Source organism: Lissotriton vulgaris, chromosome 5, assembly GCF_964263255.1.
Source record: "Lissotriton vulgaris chromosome 5, aLisVul1.2, whole genome shotgun sequence".
Taxonomy (NCBI): Eukaryota; Metazoa; Chordata; class Amphibia; order Caudata; family Salamandridae; genus Lissotriton; species Lissotriton vulgaris.
Window position 1 is genome coordinate 98,424,942 of NC_141693.1, and position 23,748 is coordinate 98,448,689.

At 45.9% G+C, this 23,748-nt stretch overlaps 1 protein-coding gene across 5 annotated transcripts in view; it reads right to left on the reverse strand.

The window, feature by feature from the left end:
* The window catches only part of DAB2IP (DAB2 interacting protein), a 1,377,413-nt gene that overhangs the window by 532,170 nt on the left and 821,495 nt on the right, over positions 1-23,748 (reverse strand). The window contains exon 1 of one of the 5 annotated variants that reach the window (XM_086920970.1): positions 17,377-17,577. The exons of 3 other annotated variants lie outside the window; for them this stretch is intronic. In XM_086920970.1, the coding sequence (XP_086777096.1) occupies positions 17,377-17,417 (41 nt within the window). In that variant the 5' untranslated portion in view covers positions 17,418-17,577. Of the gene's footprint in view, positions 1-17,376; positions 17,578-23,748 lie in introns of those variants that run through there. One more of the 5 variants, XM_086920967.1, reaches the window with a different exon arrangement.

The window sequence follows — 23,748 nt, forward strand, 5'->3', positions numbered from 1 at the left end:
GTTCTCCTAGCCGAACTAACATCCTACAAACATTTACTTGAAATTATGAAATTGTACATCCTAACGTTTAAGGGCCAACGGCAAGGTCGTAACCGGTGTCAAGATCCCTAACCAGAAATACCCCCCCCCACTGGTGAGGGGCGACAGCACTGAGGCGTACCTCAAGTGCAACTACCAATTTCCCTTTGACTTGACGGGGGCACCAATAAAACTCGACGCCACTTAAAGGTCGTTCGAGGACTCGTGTGAGGTATCTAGAAGGTAGCGTAGACCCCCCCCCAAACCCCGCACAACTTACCACATCTGCCGTCGCAGACGTCACTGGCCCCGGGAAATTCCCCAGGAGGGGGCTGTAACCCCTCCTACACAGGAAGGGGCCTTGACCGCCTTTCCTTTTCTTTCGGCGACCCATCCTTAGAAGGGACCGCCTCCCCATTGAGGGGCCTATGGCCACCTCTCCCGAGCGCTCCCATCCGTGTTGGGTGACGCCCACTCATAGGGATCTTCCAATTAGTGCTCACCGATCATGACCTTACCGCCACAGGCCGGATAGTTGACCGGCTATCCGGACCCCCCACAAAGCTCCTACCTAAAGGTCATGTTCTAACGTTTTTAACCATGCTAAGAAGTCTCCTATGAGTAACTCATTCCCCACCCGAGACAAATGCACACCATCCCCCAAATACATACTGTCATCATTAATACAGCCATGCGAAATAGAATGCAATGTCCTGGAACGGAACAACCTACTCACTTTGTTATTAATCTTTCTCACAGAGTGATTCAAAGCAGGAACAGAAATAGCCCCTCGCCACACCTTTCGTGGGATCATATGGGACCATGCAATTGTGCACCCCGGAACTCTCCTCGCCAACCAACTTACAGTGGAAAGCATTGCCTCCAGGAGAAGTCGTCTACCGGTGGTGACCAAATCATTGCCCCCTAGATGTACTATGACTATAGACGGCGGTGACCTCGTCCGCCCTAACAAACCCTCGAAAAATGCTTGAAACTGGTCAATACAGAGACCGCCTCTTCCGTAGAAGGAGACACTGTACCCGTATTCCCCAGCTACGTAATCATGTCACCTGCTTTGAATACGTCCGCGGCACGCCTCACGTATGAGTGGCCCACGACCCACACCTCCTTTTTCACAGCCGGTGATGTCTGACCGCTGGCCCGGTGTTGGGTCGACTGCATAGTCCGCCCCGCCTCGTAGGCTTGCGCAACTGAAAACCAAACAAAGAGAAGAAGCGTGAGTACATCATTACAGCTTCACAACATGTGCAACCGCACATACCTCTTATAACACTTAGAGGACCAACGCCCCACTCGTTTCACTTGTTCAACATTAAGACCCCTAGCTGCAGCTTCCGTAGCAGCCCCTATCCGAAAGGAATGGGTCCCAAACTCGCCCGGGTTCAAGCCCGCAGCGGCAATTGACATCGCAAGCACCCGCTGAAACTGAAATTTCGTCAGTGGGGTGGCGTCCGCGTGTCTCAACAAGGTCCCCCCCCATGATGCCACCCTTCGTGCTAGGTAGTCTTCTAAACACTTTACCGGACACATGGAGGACCCGGAAATCCTGCGTATGATTACGCAGTCACCCATCCCGTCTTGATCGGTCTTGGACCTGACAAAGGAGACAGTCATTATCTCTCCTCTGATCTGAACGTGTTCCTGGCACAAACCCCCTGTCACATCCCGTTTGTTCCTTGCCACCAGTTCGCTTACCCGCATCGCCCCATGAAATGCCAGCGTAAAAGCGGCTCGGAACAACACCGTCTCAAACTGAGATGAACATGTGGCAGGGAGTGTGGCCAACAACTGGGCCAACCTATCCAAACCTATCGGGCGCCTCTCATCTACTCTGCGACCCTCAAGGCGTTGCCACCCACGCAGCGCTTTCTGTACCACGAAAGACGCTGTCGGGTCCTGGATACCATGAGCCCTGGCAACAAAGGAAATGGCAGCACGATGCCTCTGGGCCGTAGCCACCGATTTCCCAGCCCTACGTAAGGACATCAGAAAATTCACTACCCATTCCTCGTGGCCCCAAAGCCCCTCTCTATCAGTCCCCAAAAAGGCTACATAGGACCGAAACGCCCCTTCATATGCCTTCCTTGTCCTTGGTGCTAGGCTCTCTCCCACGAGGTGACGAAGTTCGGGGCACCGAGAGACCAGAGAGCTTCGGGAAAGGGTGCCGGCTCGGGGTCCGCTGTGGGAAGGAAACCCGAGAAAGCCTGCATACGAAAACGAGACAGTGCATCAGCCGCCTGATTCATCACCCCCGGGACATGTTTTGCTCTGAATAGCACATTCAGTTGCATACACAGTAAAACAATTTCTTTGAGCAATCGTAAAATCAGTTTACATCGTGCTGCCTGGCTATTGATGCACTTGACCACGGTCATATTGTCAGACCAAAATACCACAGAGTGATCTTTGAACCCTTCGGGCCAGGTTCTCAGGGCCACCAAAATGGGGAAAAGTTCCAGGAAAGCAATATTACTTGTCAGTCCATTGTCATGCCACCATGCCGGCCATCTTTGTGCCGACCATTTTGTGCCGAAGATGGCACCAAAACCTATGCTACCCGCCGAATCTGTCCATAGCCCCAGCTCTTCAGAGGACACGGCCGGTGTGTTCCAGACAACTCGACCATTAAAATCCGCCAGAAATGCTAACCAAATGCGCATGTCCTGGCGGACCTCAGCCGATAGTCTCGTGCGATGATGACCCTCCTTTAGGCCGACCATAGCTTGGGCAATAGAACGGGAGAAGGGGCGGGCCATCGGTATAACCCTCAGGGCAAAATTCAACTGTCCCACCAACTGCTGTAATTGATGCAGCGTAACCTTAGATCCATTTATACACATCTGCAGGGCTGCCCTGAACCTCCCCACTTTGTCAGCTGGTAAACGAAAACAACCCTCACTGGAGTCTAACTCGATCCCCAGAAACTCGAGGCAAGTCGCAGGACCCACCGTCTTACCTGGTGCCAATGGCACACCAAACTGCTTCATTAACACACAAAATTCGGCCAAGGCCTGGCCACACTCGAGATCCCCGGCTGCCCCAAGGAACAGAAAATCATCAAGGTAATGCATTACATGTTGGAAACCCGTCCTCTTTGTGAAGACCCATTGTAGAAAACTACTGAATTTCTCGAAATAGGCACAAGATATAGAGCACCCCATCGGCATACACCTATCCATGTAATAATGGCCCTGAAACATGAAACCTAGGAGACGCTGGTCGTCTGGGTGTACCGGGAGCAATCGGAACGCTGACTCGATATCTGACTTCGCCATCAGCGCCCCGGGCCCCAGGCGATTCAAAATGGCTACGGCCTCATCGAAGGATGCGTACCGCACCGAACACACTTCTGGGTCTATTGCATCGTTTACAGAAAGACCACGTGGAGCTGATAAATTATGAATCAGTCGGAACTCACCCGGGTCCTTCTTGGGGACCACCCCTAAAGGAGAACAAACAAAATTCTGCACCGGGGGTACACTAAACGGGCCGGCAACCCGACCTCGACTAACCTCTTTCCGGATCTTATCCTGTACCACGGTCGTATGCTGCAGGACCGAAAGTTGATTTTTACACTTCTCCACACCCTGAAAGTCCCCTACTGGGATGCGGAAACCATACGAGAACCCGTTCCGCAGCACCCCAGCAGAAGTACGATCCGGGTATTCACTGAGCCAGGGAATCATCGCCAAGGTATCAATCGGGGTAGGTAAAGGCGCCCCTCGGACTATGTTAGACCTGTTTGGCGCCTCCTCTACCGCCGTTATCACCCGTTTTGGCTCTGCACATGGACTCAGGATGGGACGACCCGCACCCACTACATTCGTGTTTAAACTTACACGATCCCTGGGGCCTAGTACATTTACCTCTGTTGAAATTCCAGCAGAACCCCCTTTTCCCTGTATTGCTGGCAGGTCTCGAGTAATCGTCGGTACCCGTACCTGATCGAAAGGGCGTCCCCGCATATTGGCGGGAGGATTCGCCAACATTACTCCCTACCAATGGCATTTTCAACATACCTGTCTCCTTCATTTTATCCCATGTCAAAGAATCGTAACAATCCCAGGTTAAGCTTTTATTATGCTCTTTAGCCTTTCTAAAAAGATTATCGTAGCAGAACCAATGGTTACCCTGGTGTGATGTCGAGTACCCCATAATTCGCGACTGATAGGTCGGCAACTCGGGAAGCAACTCGGGCCTACGTTCTGCCAAGATCGACGTAAAAATCCCCCATGCATTGCCCCAATTGCCAATATTCTCATTCACTTTAAAGGCGGCCATTTTTGCGCGCCAAACACTCGGATGCATGAGGTCTTTCTGGCCCTTAACATGCTCCACCTCATAATGATCAACAAGCAACGAGAAGATGTTCACATATTCCCCTGCCCAAATCTTCTCTTTAATTGCCAAAGGCACATGTTGACCCAACCTTTCTCTACGAGAGGGTGCTGACTCATCCCTCGCAATCGGCAATGGCCGCTTACCTGCACCGGACGCTGCCTCTGCGGTCGTAATCGTCCCTTGTGGCTTGTCACCTACTGCAGCCGGCGCGGACACCTTGGCTGCATCCCGTTTCTCGCGCAATTGCCTCATCAGCGCCTGCGCGTCGACAGCCGTGGCGCCCTCGCTACTTTCGCCCAACCACGCTGTAAGTTGTGCTGCCAGCTCGGGCGGCATATCTTCATTGGACACCGGGGTGACCACCACGGGAATCGGATTCCCCTCCACGGGTACTGGGGCTGGCGCTTCGAGCGGGGTACGGGGAACCGGGACGTCTCCCCCAGCCGGTCCCCTCCTTGGCCTCTTGGCTCTCCCTCCTGGGGCTGCTCCAGCCGAAGGACGTTCCGACCCCCCTTCCCCCTCTCTCTCCGCCACCCGCTTCTTCAGCTCGGTCATCTCCTTCATGAGGACCCGAAGCATCTGTTCGGTCGTCATTCTCTTTCCGCCTTTCTTGGGCATTTCTCCGACAGAGTATCTGTAAGACCAAAAGAAAGATTAAAACGCTCAAAATTGGCTCTTCGTTCCGTCTCGAGCTCACGTGCAGCGAGGAGGTGCAGCTTCAGAGCACAGGAACAAGAGGATGCCTTCTGGTCTTGCGTCCCCTTTTATCCGTCTTCAGGGCGGGCGTAAACCCGCCCCTGCCTGCCCCGAGGGCGTGGCCAGCCGCGTCAGTGTCTAGGCCAGCCCACTCTAGGGCGGGAAAAAGCGCGCCCCGGCTACGCCGCTTCGGGCATACCAGCCGAGACACGCTTCCCGCCCAAGATGGCTTCCCGGGGGGATCGAGGTACTCTGCCATACGTGCGGGGGGACCGAGTGGTCGCCCCTTTCCAGAAACACAGGTGACAAAAACTCACAAGCACTCATGTATGCAAACCAACAGATATATAGAAACACAGGTGTCAAAACTCACTAGCACTCATGTATGCAAACCAACAGATCTATAGAAACACAGGTGTCAAAAACTCACTACCACTCGTGTACGCAAAAAAGCGATTATATAGAAACCCAGGTGTCAAAAACCCACAAGCCCTCATGTACGCAAACCAACAGATATATAGAAGCACAGGTTTAAAAAACTCACAAGCACTTGTGTACGCAAACCAATAGATGTATAGAAACACAGATGTCAAAAAACTCACAAGCACTCATGTACGCAAACCAACAGATATATAGAAGCACAGGTTTAAAAAACTCACTAGCACTTGTGTACGCAAACCAATAGATATATAGAAGCATAGGTGTCAAAAACTCACACGCACTCATGCATTCAAAGCGACTGATATATATGGAAGCACATGTGACAAAAACTCACAAGCACTCATGTACGCAAACCAACAGATATATAGAAGCACAGGTGTCAAAAACTCACACGCACTCATGCATTCAAAGCAACAGATATATATGGAACCACAGGTGTCAAAAATTCACAAGCACCCATGTATGCAAACTAATAGATGTATAGAAACACAGGTGTCAAAAACTCACAAGCACTCGTGTACGCAGACCAGCAAATACATAGAAACACAGGTGTCAAAACTCACAAGCACTCGTGTACGCAGACCAGCAAATACATAGAAACACAGGTGTCAAAACTCACAAGCACTGGTGTACACAGACCAGCAAATACATAGAAACACAGGTGTCAAAACTCACAAGCACTCGTGTACGCAAACCAACAAATCTATAGAAACACAGGTGTCAAAACTCACAAGCACTCGTGTACGCAAACCAACAAATATATAGAAACACAGGTATCAACAACCTACAAGCCCTCATGTAGGCAAACCACAGAAATATAGAAACACAGGTGTCCCAAACACACAAGCACTCACGTCTGCAAACCAACAAATATATAGAAACACAGGTGTCAAAAATCCACAAGCACTCGTGTACGCAAACCAACAAATATATAGAAACACAGGTATCAACAACCTACAAGCCCTCACGTATGCAAACCAACAAATATATAGAAACACAGGTGTCAAAAATCCACAAGCACTCGTGTACGCAAACCGACAGATATATAGAAACACAGGTGTTAGAAACTCACACACACATGTACACACATCAACAGATCTATAGAAGCACGTGTCAAAAATATGCAAGCACCTATGTACTCAAGACCAACAGATACAAGGTGTCAAGAACACAGAGACACCCATGTACTCCGAACAGCAGATACACAGGTATAGTAAAAAACCAACCGAGTGTGTCTATGGCGGTGCTTGTTTATTTTTCTCATTTGTTTTCTATAAACGTTGCTGTCTCATTGTATGTGTGTGGTATTTGAGCTAGCACAAACTTAGCCAAAGGCAGCGGGCGCTGTACAAGATCAAAGGCAAGGGTACAGTCAACACGTGATTTTACTCCTCTCTCAGTGACGCATTTTCCCGGGAGTCAGCAGAGGGAGCTAGAGGGAGGGAGGATGGGGGGTACTCAAAACGCTCCCCTTAAATGACAGAGTCCTTGCACCTATGGGAGAACACACACTGCCAGGTGAGGGGAAAGCCTTCCAGGGGATCTGAAACCCACGTGGCCTATGATGTCCTGCTTTGCTCTTCCAGTGGCCAATATCTACTTAAATATCTCAAAACGAGCTGTGGAACCATCACGAAGCAACATCATGTTTTTCATAGACGAGACCAACATTTCTAACAAAGGTAACCACTGCAGCGCAGTACACGTGGCTTTTGAAGAGAGGAAATATATTATTCTTAACTGAAGATTGTTTCTGAGAGGGAAAGAGTTGTGGGAACAAAGGCATCTAATAGTGTAATAGAGTGCTCAGGAGTATTACTTTAGGTACTCCACAATGCCTCTGTGCAGGGCTTTAAGTGGGCGGGGTCTCACCGGTGCTGAACACCAGCAATTTTTTAAAGGGGCCTCGAGACGGGTATCTATCGGGCTCTGTTTTGTGCCCTGGCACAGGGGTCCGTTTTTGTAAGGACTACAGTGACAGCAGCACATGGATGTGCGCTGCTCACACTTCTCACTAGTGTATGTATGTAAATGTATAGGCATTTATATAGCGCACTACTTACCCGGAGGGTCCCAAGGAGCTTCGACCGCTGCGAAACCCTTCCTGGCTTCCCCTGAGAGATGGTCCCTTAATGGGTATCTCCAGGGTGAGACCAGGCATCCCCGGCGGTCTGGTGGGGCCGTTAGTGAAGATGAGGCAAGCTAATGCCCAGAGTTGCCAAGTGTGATCACTGATCAGAGTGGGCACCGAGGCGAGAGAATTATCGAGTCCGCTGACCCTGGTCCAGAAACCTGCCGCGCCGGGAATCGAACCCTGGTCCCGGGCCGTGCTCTGCTCTCGGGTCTGCCGCCTCTAACCAGTGAGCCACACCACATTACAACATGACGTCATGTCAGGTGAGCGTTGTGGGAGAAGGGAAATCCTTTAAAGAGTCATTTTCTCTCTGGATTTCCTTCTCTTTTGAAAATCAGAAACAACAACATTGTCGTGGTGCCACCAGGGCTTTAGGTGGAAGCTTTTTCAATATTATATACAAGTCATAGTTACTGCTTATTTATCTTATGCAACTCACAACCACTAACAAAGCCAATAGTCCTGACTTGTTGTAGGTATGATGTTACTTGTTGAATCATATATCTGGATGCAATGACAGAAACAACTAAATACAAGTCGGGCGGCACACTATGCTAAGCGAATGTGTTTTAAGCCACGCCCCTAATTATATTGGCCACGCCCTTTTTGAGACCCCCCAGTTTTTTCAGTGCACTTAAAGCGCTGCCTCTTTGTATAATTCCCTGTATGTTCACCAAGGAGAAGACATTTGAACCATGCATAATTTGATGGTCTACTTACGGTCTCATTGTTGCCCCAGGTCTCCAAGTCCCTGGTAATTACCAGTATCCACCGTGCCCCCCTGGGAATGTTCCATTTAGTCAGCTGTATTTTTCCCAGGGGGGGGGGGGTGGGAAGAGTGGGAACTACCCTTCCAATGAATCCTGTATGTATGTATGTATGTGGTATTTGTATAGCGCAAACCTAGCAAAAGGCGGTGGTAGAGAGTCCTGTGTAAATGCACACAAAGTGTTAGGAAACGCAATAGCTTCTGGGGAGGAAGGAAAGCACAGTTTCAGCCTCCTCTGGTTATGTTGTTTCTCCCGAGAGCCAGTCCCTGCAGCGCTTCCTACACAGGCTCAGCACTTGAAAGCGCTATCGGGCACCGCTCCCCGCAAGAGCGGATCACAAGCCGCTTTATTCAAAAAAGGAAAAGCAACTCTGAGGCAGCGATAAGAGGCTGAGATCGCTGGAGAGTGTCTGCTTCGGGTGGGCGTAGGATTATCGCGCAATCCGGGTGACCTTTGCTGCATTCACATACCAGCATCACTGGATTAGGCTTTATGAAGAGTTTTATCACTGTGCTAACCTTTTCCTTCCTTCCATTTATGAATCTACAGCAGCAGGGTCCAATGTAGGTCCAGGAGGGTTGGATCAATGCTGAATTTTCAAGATAGCTAAATGAAATAGATTTCTGTACAGTGCATAATTTATTTAGCCAGTGTTTTTCCTGAAAATCTGACATGACTCCAGAATTTAGGGGGATCCATTGGGCAGCCCTTATCTAAAAGGATGACATCTCCTGGGAACCCTACTCAGATGCCTGTAGGCGCTGTACATTCCATTGCTTGCAAACTGCACCTTATTTCATGCGAATTAAAAGAGCGCATGTTTAGAAAGAATTGGATGTGAGGATTGTTCTCCCCACTCTTTGCCAAAGAGTTCCAAAGTTGGAGACCATCAATGAACAGGATATGGCCTCCCACATTCGCCATCTCATCCATGTCCTTCTCCATACCCTGTACTTTGCTTTAAAGACTTTACTGTCCAGTGGCGGCGGCTGCCTACATAAAGTGGTAGGGCACAGCGGGTGGAGAGGGCAGTTGGTTGGGGAGAGGGAGGTAAAGTAAAATATAAATAAAAATTAAAAAAATACTTACCTGCTGCTCCACTCCCACTTGCCTTGCTGCTTCTCTCGTCGGTCAGAAGGGGATGGACCCTCAGGGCACAGGCTTCACACCCAATCCAGATGCTGCTCTCACATGGGAGCAGCGTCAGGATTGGTTTGAGCAGACTTGTTTGCTGCTCAGAAGGTGCATTGGAGCCTTTGCCTTTTCTCCAAACCTGCTGTGTAACACAGCCTTATTGGAGAAACATAAGTGGGCATGTGTGTTTGGTCGGCTTAGGACAGCTGGTTAAACTCACATGCGCACTTATAAGTGTACTCTACTCCTCCATGATATGCCCGGCTCCACCCAATACTTATTACAGGGCACAGACAGCATAAATAAAATGATAATAACATTGTGTTATTAGAATTTTACTTATTGTCTGCTGAAACGGGCTGTGGGGCAACGCTCTTCCTGCATTACGGAGGAGCTGTCCCTCACCACGACAAAATTTTAGCTCGAACTCGACTCAAGGGCATTGGAGCACTTTACGTGATCTCCAGATACACCACACAAGGTTATATTTATTCATTAGACAAGGGGAGAGTAAGTGATTTGCCCCAAACACTGGATATTAAGCCAATGCTGGGACCAGAACTTGTTTTTTTGGTTCCTAAATCCGTCTAAAAAAACAAGCATTGGCGAAGCCAATAGGTCTTCCCTACACATCCAATTAACTTTGTTAATGTTTTTAGCCATCTTGCTCAGCAACAAGGCTGCTGTGCAGCATGGGAGGGATTTAAATAAAAGCTCTTTTATGCAGCCAGCACTGTCGACACAGTCACGTTTTATTTTTGTTGCTGGCAGGAGGGCGGGGCAGGGGCATCTACACCCTCAATGATGCACCAGCTATGGGGAAAAAAGGCACTATGACGGGTCATAGCACTCTTTTGTTTGTAAACTTTAAGCCATCGTGCACACAGTGGCAAAACAATAGCCCCCGCAGCTCCCGTGCTGCAGGGGGGACCCTCGAGCTCCAGGAGGAACCCTCTGGCGCTGTGCACGAGTGGCGGTAACCTGGCCTGAGAGCTCCTGACTGGGTCTGGAGCATGGGGGCCCTCTATGTACTTTTCAGGGGGGCACACATGTTTAGGTCAGCCACCCGCTGCACAGTGCCTTTTTCTTCTTTGTGGGAGTCCGAGGAGCTGGTATAAGGGTACACTTACAGCTTTCTAACATTCCAAAAAGAAGAAAGTGAATCTGTTCTCATGTGGAGCAGGTGAGGAGCATCACTGAAGGGCTAAAAAGGGAGTAGTGGGTTCAGCAGTAGGTACAACATGGGTTCCCTTGGTAAAACCACAAGTGTTTGTGGGATGCTGGATACCACGATTGTGCCTATGTCCTGCGGTAACTGAGAGGCACAGCACAACAGGCAAGCACCGCCTGTTCCATTTTCCCCATAAAACCACTATGAATAGATGTTTATTTGCATAGCACACATTTGTGACAGCTGGAATCTTGCTTGGGGTCTACCAAAAATACAAAAAACTTTAAAAAAAATAAAATAAATTTAAAATAGCTGGGCTTATCAATGTGGGCCGCGGGGAATGGTGTAGTCAGCCGTAACCATTGGGTTTGCTGATGGGTGTCACATATTATCTTAGAATGGCCAGAAGGCACCGTATGTTTTGCAATGGAGGACAGGACTCCTATTGATAGCACTTTTTTAATGAGGCCCTTACTGTAACATTTTAGAAAATATCCATATTGTCCAGGGACATGGTAATAGAGACAGTCCCCAGCAATCGCATTAACTCTGCCGGCATCTGCCCGGACAGGCAGAGGGAAGCCAAGGACAAGGCTGATCACAGGACTGCTGCAGGACAAACGGGACGGGGTGACTGTGCTTTTGCCGCTCAGCTGGGATGTATAGCACGCGGCGTTGACCGCCACCATCGTGGGGGACACGCCACGGTTCTGCACAGAAGGGAGTGAGGAACTGCAACGATTTTATTCAAGACTAATACTTTTCTGCTGCAACCCCCCGTGGAGTAAATTAATTGCATAATTTTACATGTTCTACTGAGGGTGAATTACCATACCTATCTATAGTACGTAATATTTTACAAGTATGTAAATGCCGACAGAGGAACGCCTCCAGTTCGTCATTAAGTATACCCTCTTGAAGCAATGCCACCAGCCATTTCTTTTTCTGGTCTAAGGAGTATCCGCTCAATGACTATGGGGTTCGACCACTTTGGGGGCTCATTAGTATGTACGCTGATTATTCCACCTATCACCCCGCACAGCATGGTCACCAATGCAATTAACACTAGCGGGCATTTATTAGCCGCTCTGGTTCCTGTTTCGTACCGCAAGGAAGCAAGCACGAATTACACTGTGCATTGACCATCTCCGTATCTATCTTCCAGATTGTACCGCAGGATCGCGGAGGCGCGCTGTGAGGGTGGCCATAGACTCATATGCTGTATTATTTGTCTGTTGACTAAGGAGGGTCTCCGTGGTGCTAGGTCACCAACCTCATTATTTGCATCTTATGACTTAGCCTGGTGTGGGCCTTCACTTAAAGCGGTGTGGCCTTAGTTGTGTTCATGACAGTATATCACACCTTATCAGAGGGAGTCAACAAAATATAAAATGGTGTAATCTTTTAGAAGTTCTTTGAATTGTGTCAAGAACGAATCGGCGTTGGTGGCATTGTCTCAGTGGTAGCTCAAGGGCATAGTTTTGAGGAGTCTCAACATAGTGATCCTGGAGATGGACAGACAGAAGGACAGACACTCTGGCTGGATGTACCACAGTCTACATCATTAAAAACATGGAAAGAAAGGCCAAGTTGTGACATATGACAGAGAGTAGCTAGAGTCTGCAAGTTCCCATGCATGAATGTTGATAATGTGCTTTGTCAGGAGAAGTGTATTGCTAACTTATGCCATAACAAAAGATAGGATGGACATGAACACCAAGAAAAGAATTCTTCGTGGGATGGCTAGTAAAAGAGCCCAGGGTAAGAGGAGGAGAAACAAATGTTGTGTATCTGCAACAGAAACCCTAGTGAACTGGTGCAGACAACAAAGGGAAAAGTTGGCATCTGGTCTGTAGCAAGGGCGGAGTTGACAAAAAGTAGGCCGGGGCACCAGAATAAAAGTGGCCCCCATTAGCAAACCAGATAGCTAAAAAAGTGACATACATTTGCAAATCAGGCCAGTTTGGAACGTGTAAGAGATGCTGTATGGGTATTTTGCGGGATATGGGTGACTGCATGCATTTGTGTTTCTTGCAGCCACATTTTCAGAGATGACTTCACATGTGACGTCATCAAATACATCACTGGTGATCGCAGATCACATCACAATTTACATTAATGACATCACTTCTTCAGGCTCAGTTGTAGAGGTAAAGTACCAGATAAGTATATGTCCTTGTAAATAATATATAGAGAATATGTGCTGCAGTTAACTGTCTCATCTAGTAGGACACTATTTATTAAATATTATTTTATAAGGGAGATGGCCGTACTTGCCACTTTCAACATAAAGATGTCTCCGTAATGGATAAACGTAGCCAAAGGTGAGGGGTACTATCGGCAGCAAATAATTTTGGATAAGAGCAAACATTTTTACTTTCCCTATTGTCGCTGATGATGTAGATGTAATATTCAGTGTCACCAGTGATGTTATTTACGATTGCCTTTTTGATGTCATCACTTTATATATCACGCAACAAAAGGTGGACCCCGTGGGGTACACTCACATGTCCACAGGGCTCAAAATGGAGCCATACAACCATGAAATATGAATTCAGAACACATTCAAGATCACTGAAGTACTGTACAGGAGTACCCTCACCCATAAAGGAGAAGATATTTGGTCCAGAAAAAAACACCTGCAGCTTTAAAGAAGCTAATCTACTAGCTAAAAAACACCAATTATTGGACCACTTGATAATCCATCCTTAACCCGTTCGGCGCTTGTGACGGAACCGTTCCGTCACGCGCCTCGGGTGAGCTGTGCTCGTGACGGAACGGTTCCGTCATGGCCCGCTCGACGCGCCTGCGCAGCGCGTTCTATTGAGCGGGCACGTTCGTGACGGAACCGTTCCGTCACTAGCACAGCTCACCGAGGCGCGTGACGGATCGGTTCCGTCACAAGCGCAGGTGAGCCGTGCGACCCCCTCCACCCCCTAGCACTGCGGCGGAATTCCCGCCACAGTGAAGGGGTTAAACCCACAGTACAGTAACTCTATGAACCACGTAGTGGAAAGTATGCAGACATCTGATACACACCAAGCAGGCAATTTAGAGGCAAACCATACCCATGGCATCCTAGGTCCTTGCGTTGTCATGACTATTTGTGCGTCATAAGAAACAGAATGAGCTTCATCCAGCCAAAAGCATAAGGAGTGATAAATATTCCTCTGGACAGAGCCAAAACCCACTCTATATTATTATTTTAAATAATTCTTAACCATGATTGTTAACAATAGGTCACGCACAGCTGTGCTATCAAGCCAGACCTAAACATGAAGAGATTAGTTTTATGAGCACAATAGAGCTTTTCCTTCCCATGAAAAACAAAATATTCTTCACCACCAGCACTAAATATGACTGAACTGCCAACAAGCTTGCCCTTGACTGTGGGCGACCTGCTCTATTGTCATGAACGAACAACCGTGAGTGATATTTCCACCCATTGTATGAAGGTCTTTATGTTAAGCTGTGGGGCGGTCTATCACGCCGTGCCGCTCCTTGCCTCATTTGTAGGACACGGAAGAGGTGAGGGCTTCCCTCGACACCACTGTTGAGCCCGTCTTTTCGGTGAAGGGCTACCACATGTTTGCTCATCCCATTGACTCTCGCTGCTGGGTCACATTTATTATTTAGCAGTGGCCCCAGAGGCCTCTGGGTAAGTGGATGCTTGTCATTTCGGGGAAAGTGCTGACTGGTGCAACAAGCCTGCAATGATAACACTGAGCAATCAATGAGAAAACAGTGTCCGCAGTTTCCCTCCATGAGCAGCATTTCCCGGTCAGTTAAAGATCTGGACTATGTGGTTTCTTGCACTGCCACTATCGCCCTATGCATCTGAGCATCTTTGTGGGAATGCGATGTATAGAGGGTTAGACGAAGCATAGCGGCAACGTTTCAACGCAGTCGGCAACTGCCACGGTGATAGGAAGACTACTTTGTACTTGCAGCTAGATGTATCTATGTTTTACATTCATCATTTACCATTACATGTCGACAGAAGGTCCTCCCTAGAATAGGGGGTCTTCAAACTGGAGGGCACCCTAAGGCGGCTTCAAGTAATCCCAGCGGGGGCGCCAGGCTCTGGCCTAAAGAAGCTTTATGCTGATGACAGTGCTTTATTTTAAGAAGAAGAAAAGGCTCAGCAGTAAGCTGCTATGTAATGGGCCATCGCTAACAACTTTTGCAATGGATATCCTGGCTGGGAGAAGGTGCCAAAAGGGAAGGGACTTCAAATAGTCTTCAAACACCCTAACCCCCTTTCTAATAATCACACTGTGGATACTTTTGCACATTAGTAAGGCCTGCCTGACCAGAATACTATGTTTGGCAATCATGTATTTGATTGGATTTTTAGAAGAGTAGCAGAACTTGACTGTAATTTTTAAATAATTCTAGACAGATGTATGTACACATTGCCAATTTAATAAAAATTCTGAGGGGGCCAGATTTTTTTTTCACTGGTGGGGCGCGTCATTAAAAAGTTTGAAGACCACTGCCCTAGAAGTGTATGATGTGTGAATTCACTTCAGCATGTCAAATTCTAAGGAAACAATACAAATACATATTCTGTGTAATCAAATAAAGTTTGCAATTTTATATTGCAGTAGCGAGTTTGAGCATAGAATGTTTGATAAAGATAAAATCCTACAATTTGGCTTATTATAGATGTTTATTTCAGCCAGATGACTATCAAGGGACCCCTCCCCCTGCAGTGCAGAGGGGGCAAGCTACAACGGACATACTCAGCACAGTACCCTGGCCTGAGAGCTCCTGAGTGAGTCTGGTGTGGGCCCCTCCACGTACTTTGCAGGAGGGCCCCTCAAGTTTGGTGACACTGATTTCAGCAAACCTATTTGGTGAGAAGAGCCTAGAAAATCGAAATTTGGCAAAAAATAGCAGTTAGTTGGTTGGGTGCTGCCTCCCGCATTTAATGTCATAGAACTACTTTAGATATGAGAGTCTATCATAAACAGAGGAAAAGGCCTAAAACAACACGTCTTCATGAAGCTGCCATCTTGAAATAAGGTGCTTCCAAAAGAGAGTGCAAATGTTTTTCTGAAAAATCTATAAAAGAAATAAAAAAAACAAAGGGATATTTCTTGCCAGAAACAGAATACATTCGAATTGAATAAGCATGTAAAGTACTTTCAAACTTTATTGGACGTTCAATCGTCAGCTAGTATTTTACTGTCGCTATTGCACCACATCTATGCTTGTTTTCTCGCTCCAAATGGTCCTAAATTTATGTGCCTCAAATGGACATCAAAGCAAAGGTTCACTGCGCTAGTCTGTTTTCTATATCTACTAGATGCAGGATCTTCAGCAATCAATGGGCCGTTCCAAGCCAAGATGGCGTGCAGGATGGGGCTTTGATGAATTGACCACGACTTTCTATCTCAATTCAAGGGATCTAAGTGTGCCCGAAAATAAGATGATCAGTGGGTAGAATAAATAGTCATGGCAGTGAAAAGTGACACTATCGTTTTCTAGATACCGTCTGCTCTGACCCCTCAAAGATCTGTGAAGGCCTATCTGATGCGCACCACACAGGCAATCTAGAGGCAGGTCCTACTCCAAGACTTCACCAGTACTTGCGTTGTCATGCTACAAGATACATGTGGAGGACAGCGGCAAGACAAGGGAAGCTACCATGAGCATATGGTATGGAGTAAATATTTACATAAAAACAAAAACGGCTGTCTCAGATTCACCAGCCCAGTTATTTGAATCCTGGTACAAAATCTACAGACACATGACATTTTACCCTGCCAATGTTCATGTTTACATAGTTGTTGTGGCTTTTAAAATAGCCGAAAGCATTCGTAAAAGCGGATTGGATCGTTTGCTGACCATTAGTAAGTAAGATCGATTGGGATTGCCAATGTTTGTTTAACCTTGCTTTAGCAAGAGTTGTGCAGCAGAGTGAAGGCTAACAACAGAGTTGGATATAATTGTCTATATGCTAAAAGCAGGAATTCAAGACAAAGTTCCCTTTCACCTGTCGAGACAAAAGCAGGAACCCACAGCCCTGTAAACCCACTGCACAACATTTTTGAAGCGGGAAATTCGCGGTTTTCAGCAAGCTTAGCACTTAGCAGCCTGTAAAACGGTATTACTATCTCATTATCAAAGCACTCATCTTTGGTGGTCGATACACACCAAGTAAAACGTATGTTCCGAAAGATACTTCAATCTGAAGACCTGATATGGAATCTCAGCTTTGGCACTTGACTGCAAAATGTGTGATTCTGGGCAATTTCCCTTTGCCGAAAAATATAAATATGTGAAATGCACTTATAAATCTACTATTAAGACAGGTAGGGATTATATATAATTATATAGGCTAAAAGCGAGTGCACGAATCGATGCAAACCCTGCAACAGAATTGCTAATGTGTTCTTGTATAAAAAATAAAAAAATTTAATAAAACATGTTGAAATAAATATACTGAAAATAATGTCATTGTGTAATTACTTGAAGTACATTACCCTATATTTTTTCCCAACCTCCCTCTTAATGTACAGCGCTCCCTGCTCACCAGCTATGGCGGCGCTATGTAAAATACCAACACATATATATACACACATACAATATAAGTAAGATCAGGCATTGTGCAGAAAAAAGTGATCTAAAGCCGTAAACTGTACCTGTCTTGCTGATGAAAAGTTGATGTGCCCACAGAACCCATGCTGGCTTCACATTCAGTCCCCCGAGTTCCTTGTCCGAGGTCTTCTCCTGTCTGTCAAGACCGACAACACAAGACGAGAAACTGAAAATGTCATGAGTGGCCCATCAGGGAAAGGTAGAACATCTCGCTTGCACCCTTTTCTAACTGTAATGCTCTCCCCGCTGCGTCCTTTTCGCCCCTAACATGGAACAGTGCCATGTCAACATATCTGTCCCGTGGTTCAGGGAGAAATTCCCTTCCCAGAGTCCAAAGTACAAGTCAACAGCACACACTCACCTTTGTCTGCCCTGGTGCTTGTCTCTATAGGCATTTCCAGGGCACAGAACCCCTGCTGGAAAGGGCAGGGTCCCACCTTGGCTGGAGGTGTGCGGTGCGCAGTGTGCAAAACTGCACCCAGGCAGAGGTGCCCCCCACCCAAGAGACCAGGTGGGCTTTCATCTGAGTAGAAGATCGACGCAATGCGCCATGAAGCCAAAACATGCAAGTGCACACCTCCCAGCTATGGGGCCCTTGGATCTGCTTAGTTCTTTCTTGTTATAAACACATTGCACAGTTGCAACTGCTGAAGGCACCCACTCTTTTGATTTGGTGAAGATCTCACGTGTACCGAGCACACATGTCCTGGCAGCGTCGCCAAGTTAGACTTGTAGTTTGTTGCACTCAACTGCAAGTTGCATTCATTGGGCACATGTTGGTGAAATCTTTGAATTCAAGATGGCCGCTGCCCTTTAAGATGGTCCAATCTGAGCAGAGTGATGGATCCTGAAGTGATGCTGCAGGACCTCGCCCCTCCCTGGGCGGCCAACATGCCGCCTGCCAATGGACGGCTGCCGTTCGCCACTTGGGTCTGTTTTCAGTCTCAAAATACATTTTCTCACAAGGCTTTTCTCCCAGCAATAACCTGTCTTCAGTTGCCTTGGATACTGGGCTCTGACAACTGTTTGCATTCGTTTCCTCTTCTCCTCTTTGTATCTCTGGTGCGAACACTCAGGTAGATTGATACAAAACCACAAATCAACAAGTGAGTGGGCTGCAATGCCAGGGCCCCACTCAGCAGATCAGGCATGCCTATTGGCTGAGGATGCTTCACGCGATGGGTGCCAAGGTTTCTTAAGGCTCTTTATACAGCTGGCTTCAAAAGTATTGCTTTTGGAAAAACAGAACAACAGGAGTTTACTTTCTGAAAGTAACTGATCATGACACCAGCCTATGATGCTGCCGAGTTGAGCTGTGGTGCTGTGCAGGGCGTGGCCAGGGAAATAAGATGTGCACACGTCTCCTTCTCTCACAAACCCTTCTAGGCTTGTTTTGAGTAATAAAGTCATTTTATTGATGTACTGCAGGTACTGCCATGCTGCTGAGGCCTGCAGGTAATGCTCCACAGGAGGTGTGCTTGTGTGGTTGAACAGTGTCACAATATCACCTGTGGAAGTGTAGTGTCAGTGCCTCTGAGAAGTGGCCGTAATGCTGTAAAATGTGCCCACTGCTCCTTTTTGAAGGATTGTGGGGCAGATGTATCATCCGTTTTTTTTGTCGCAAACGCTGCGATACGGAAAATAGCAGCATTTGCGACAAAAAAACGGGATTTGGAATGTATCATGCAAAAAGCCTCGCAATTTTAAGGAATCGCTAATTTAGCGATTCCTTAATATTGCGAGGCTTTTAAGAAATAGCAAATTGCGATTTTAGATTTGAAATGTATCAAGCATTTCAGTGTTGCGATTTTTGACTAAGAATTCGCAAATTACCATCAACTTGTAGTTGGTGGTAACTTGCGAATTCTTTTCAAAAAGCACTTTTTTTAAATTATAAAGGTGCCATATGACGCTCATACATGCCCTCAGGGCATGTATGTGCGCCATATGCGTACACATATCAAATTCAGGGGTGCAGCAGGGTGTCCTTAAGACACCCTTGCACCCTTGAAATTATTCTCAATTTGCGATTAGCTAATTGCTAATCGCAAATTGAGTATAATTTTACATTCATTCCTATGGGCCTCCTGGCCCATAGAAATGAATGGGAAATTATTCCTTAATTGCGATTAGCAATTTGCTAATCGCAATTAAGGAATTCTAAGGATTCGCTAATAAATAGCGAAATTCTACATACATACCATTTTGCACTTCTCAAATAGCGATTCCTTAACAATCGCTATTTGAGAAGTGCAAAATGGTATCTTGATACATCTGCCCCTGTATCTCTTCTGTAAAATGTATTATGTTTTAAAGAGACATGGGAACCCAAAGGGTCAAAGAGGGTCATTGGGTGTGGGTAATTATAAGACAGAGGCCCCTATCAACAATTACACATGAAACCAAATTGACACAGATATAGAATAACTACTGTGTCCTTCAAATCTTATAGAAAAATAAGCAATTTAATATTCATAATGGAGAACAAGAATATAACACAAGGTAAGTGGAATAATGTCACAAAAAACAACATAAAGGGAAATTAGAAACAAGTGCTCAGGTATGAACAAACAAGAATGGCCAAGACGTAATCGATTCAATAGGCCAAACAGACTAATGTAATGTTATGCTATGTTATGTTAATTGTTTTGTAAACGCAACAGCTGCCCCAGCAAAGAGGCGTCCCGGCGCTGCTAGATCCAAAGATACTGAAACAACTAAAGGCTAGCCGACCATGGTCGCAAATCCCTATGCTGGAGGCAACAGAAAGGTGTTAATGGCTTTCCGGAAAGCAAGCAAATTCTCCATTCCGCGGATGCAGACCGGCAAGGAGTTCCAAAGCTTGGCTGCCAAAACCCGGAAGGAGCGGCCATCAATGCGGCATAATTTAGTCCGAGGTACAATCACCTGATGTTGTCCTAGTGAACGCAGACTACGCTGTGGAACATATGGGGTTAAAAGTGGGCATAGTAGGTCCGGGCTCCCGAATGAGATGAGCACCATTGCACAAATCTAGAGTAATTTATATGCAACGATGCATATAAACTACTCTGGATTTGTGCAATGGTAATGGCAAGGAGCTACCACATGGAAACTGTCATTTGAGGGCCACAATGGCTACCTGTTCAGATTGTGGGGATACCGATGCGTGTTTCTTGAGCCTCAAGATTCACTATTCACAGGGATAGAGAGTCGCACGCCAGCAGCGAGACCAGTGAAACTGCATGAAGAACACACACGGTAAGAAACAGATAGTTTATCCCAGGTGGTGAGAAATGTTGCTGATAATCATATAGGTCATTTTTTACAAACAGCCCCGTTTTCGTTACAGCTCCACGAACACAGCAGAGTTACAAGGGTTCAGGTCAGTGTTACAGACAATCGCGTATTGTAACACATCATGTCACAAACTGCACAAAATCACGAAAATGAAGGGTTATAAGGTGACACACTGTTATACCAGGTACCGCATGTATTGTGAATTAAGGGAACGTGACAAATGTGATAATGCCATTACAATGAGATTTTCTTTGATTATACTTGGTACACTATAAGTGAAATGACGTATTTTTTTCAGACAAAAACTCCCCTGAGGAAGAGCTGTGTAGCTCGAAATGCATCGGGCAGCATGAAAAGTTGATGTATTATCGTGATAAACCGGAGTAATTGAAATGTTATGAGAAACAACAATTTCATGAGAATTAAATGAAATCAACAAACTAAGAAGCATTTGACACTTTTTACAAACCGTAATTGAGAAAACTATTTACCTACCATTTGTATGAAAGACACACACGAGTGCTTATGTGAATGTGAATCTTGAGGCTCAAGAAACACGCGTCGGTATCTATATCTAACCCCGTGGCTCAGAAGGGGATTCACATCTAGCACCAACCACATCCCAAAAACCTCATTTCAACCATCTACAACAGCGAACAAAATTGAGTGCGGAGTCATTTTCCAATTGGTTTGAGTTCACAGATTGTGGGGATAACATGTAGCCCTGTACTGGTGACAGCCCAATATTAAGTGCTGATGTGTCCTAGAATAAACATTACCAGGGTCAAATTAAGCATTTTTGGAAACCTAGACGTAGCATTTGCCCCTTCTATCAATACTTGAAAGAGGGGTGATCCTCAGTGTTTGTAGTGGCAATAGGGACCCCTCCTCTTGCTGACGATGCCACCCCTGGGCACATTGTCTTGCACTCACCCAAGCGATCACAGCACCTTTGTTATTGAACAGTAGACCCCAATGGCTTGAGAGACTCTACACCTCGCCTAGCCATCCGGATGAAACACACGTATTCGTTTCCATGGGAACCCTGGACAATCTATGTTTAAAATAATCCTGTATCTGCGTTAGAAATTTTATTTACTGTACTGTGACATTTAGGAGCCGAGCCAGGTACCGGTCAATTCACTCTCTATGGCGGGATTTCAGACAATTATCATTTACTAGTGGCCAGGGGTGCCAGGAGGGGCTGCTTACTATCTAAATGACTTGTTACAAAATACTCATATCACCGCCTTCAGCATTTTTTGTTCTTACTGAATTTCTTCTTATGAGTGAGCCTTTTGTGTATGCTACTAAGTCCCGGATTATGAGTATAGGTTTCTATTTATCTCACTTAATAAATAACAATAGCAGCAGCTACGGTATTTGTACGATGAATCGCACCTTTTACGAGTATGTTGGGAATAGTGTCGATTTTGGTGTTTTTATGTACCAAAATCCTCATGATATGGTAAATACTGTATGCTTTTCCCCTGTTAAATTTCAGCAGGTTTGACCTGCCAAAATGTAATGATTGTGAGGTATTTAATTCATCATGCATAGATACCTGCCAGCTCGTAATTCCAACCAATGAATAAACAGGGTTTTACGCACAGGTCAAAATACAGCGACCATCTCTCAACCAGGCCCAAAGACGTCATCGCTCATTGTCTACATTGTCTACAGCAGAGTCCACCGCACTCTTGGCCATCGACTGAGCCGTTCATTAAAATCAGTCAACTAAGCAACTTTGACATTCTAACGTCAACGTCTGATTTTGAACGCTGTATGATCATCCTTGTCACCATGACAGCAGTCGGAAAATTGGCCTGGCTTCGGGCTCAGCTGCGGACGATCCAGAGAAAGGTTAGTTCTTCGCTCACGAAGAACTAGAGGATGCTTTACCAAGCTGGACCGCAGCATCAAATTTAATCAGGATCCAGCTGTTACACTCGACTGGCCTCCAATTGCAGCCAGTGTCACTTAAACTGCGCCCAGGGCAAGGAAAAAAAAGCTGAAAGTTGTGTCAATGAAGCTAGTTTTCAAGGAATTCTTTAAAGGGCCCAGCATTCTTAGCGAAATTTAGATGTTTGACAGATTAAAGCTGAACTTTGGACAAATGAATATTAAACAATAGATGCTCTCTTTTAGAGCTGCATAGGTAACAAGACTGGAATAAACTAATGTACCAAGATAATTACACAATAAGAAAAGCTCTACCGTTAATAATGTAAATATATATGTAAATATTCTAAGGATTCGACTACCAACTATATTTGGTAACTTGTTAAAGCATACCAGGATGCCTGGTTAATTAAATTGGCAATCAGTGATCACCTGTAATTTAGCCTAGATTACCACCCAACACTATATATATATATATATATATATATATATATATATATATATATATATATATATATATATATATATATATATATATATATATATATATATGTATATATATATATATATGTGTGTGTGTGTGTGTGGGTGTGTGTGTGTGTGTGTGTGTGTCTCTGAGGAGAATATTTTTCGTTGCTTTGTGTGTGGTGCACCACACATTTTCCTAAAGGAAAACAATTAGGAAAAAAATGACATATGAGAAAATTAAAATGGGTATTGTCTAAGTCAGGGTTACATACTGGTAACGCCAACAACAAGGCGTTTATTTTCTGAATATATTTAGATGATCAAAGAATAGAAGTTCTTTATATGTATTTATGTGTGCTGTAATCACATAGCAAGAACCTTCCGGCAATAATTTAAAAGCGCCTTTGTCTACTTTAGAAAAATCATGAATGCTTTAATTCTCTGCCTCTTGTTGCAGCACAACCTGATCCAAGGTGATTTGTGGAGGCCATGTTTACTAAGCGTGCATTTTTTGTGCAGGGCGCAAATGTAGAGATGAATGTTAGAGTCTCAGTCTGGTGAGTCAAACATGGAAGGACTGCATTCTTGAGCAGACATTGAGAGCGAATGTCTTAACTTCTGCTGCATGTAATGTTATCTACATGAGCTTGACCTTCGCCTTTACATGTGGTGCTTCTATCCCACCTGGTGGATGGTTCAGTGTCACGTTTATCAACAATCTCCTATTTGTATGTACGGCTTTGCAAAATTTCAATTCTGTGGGCAAA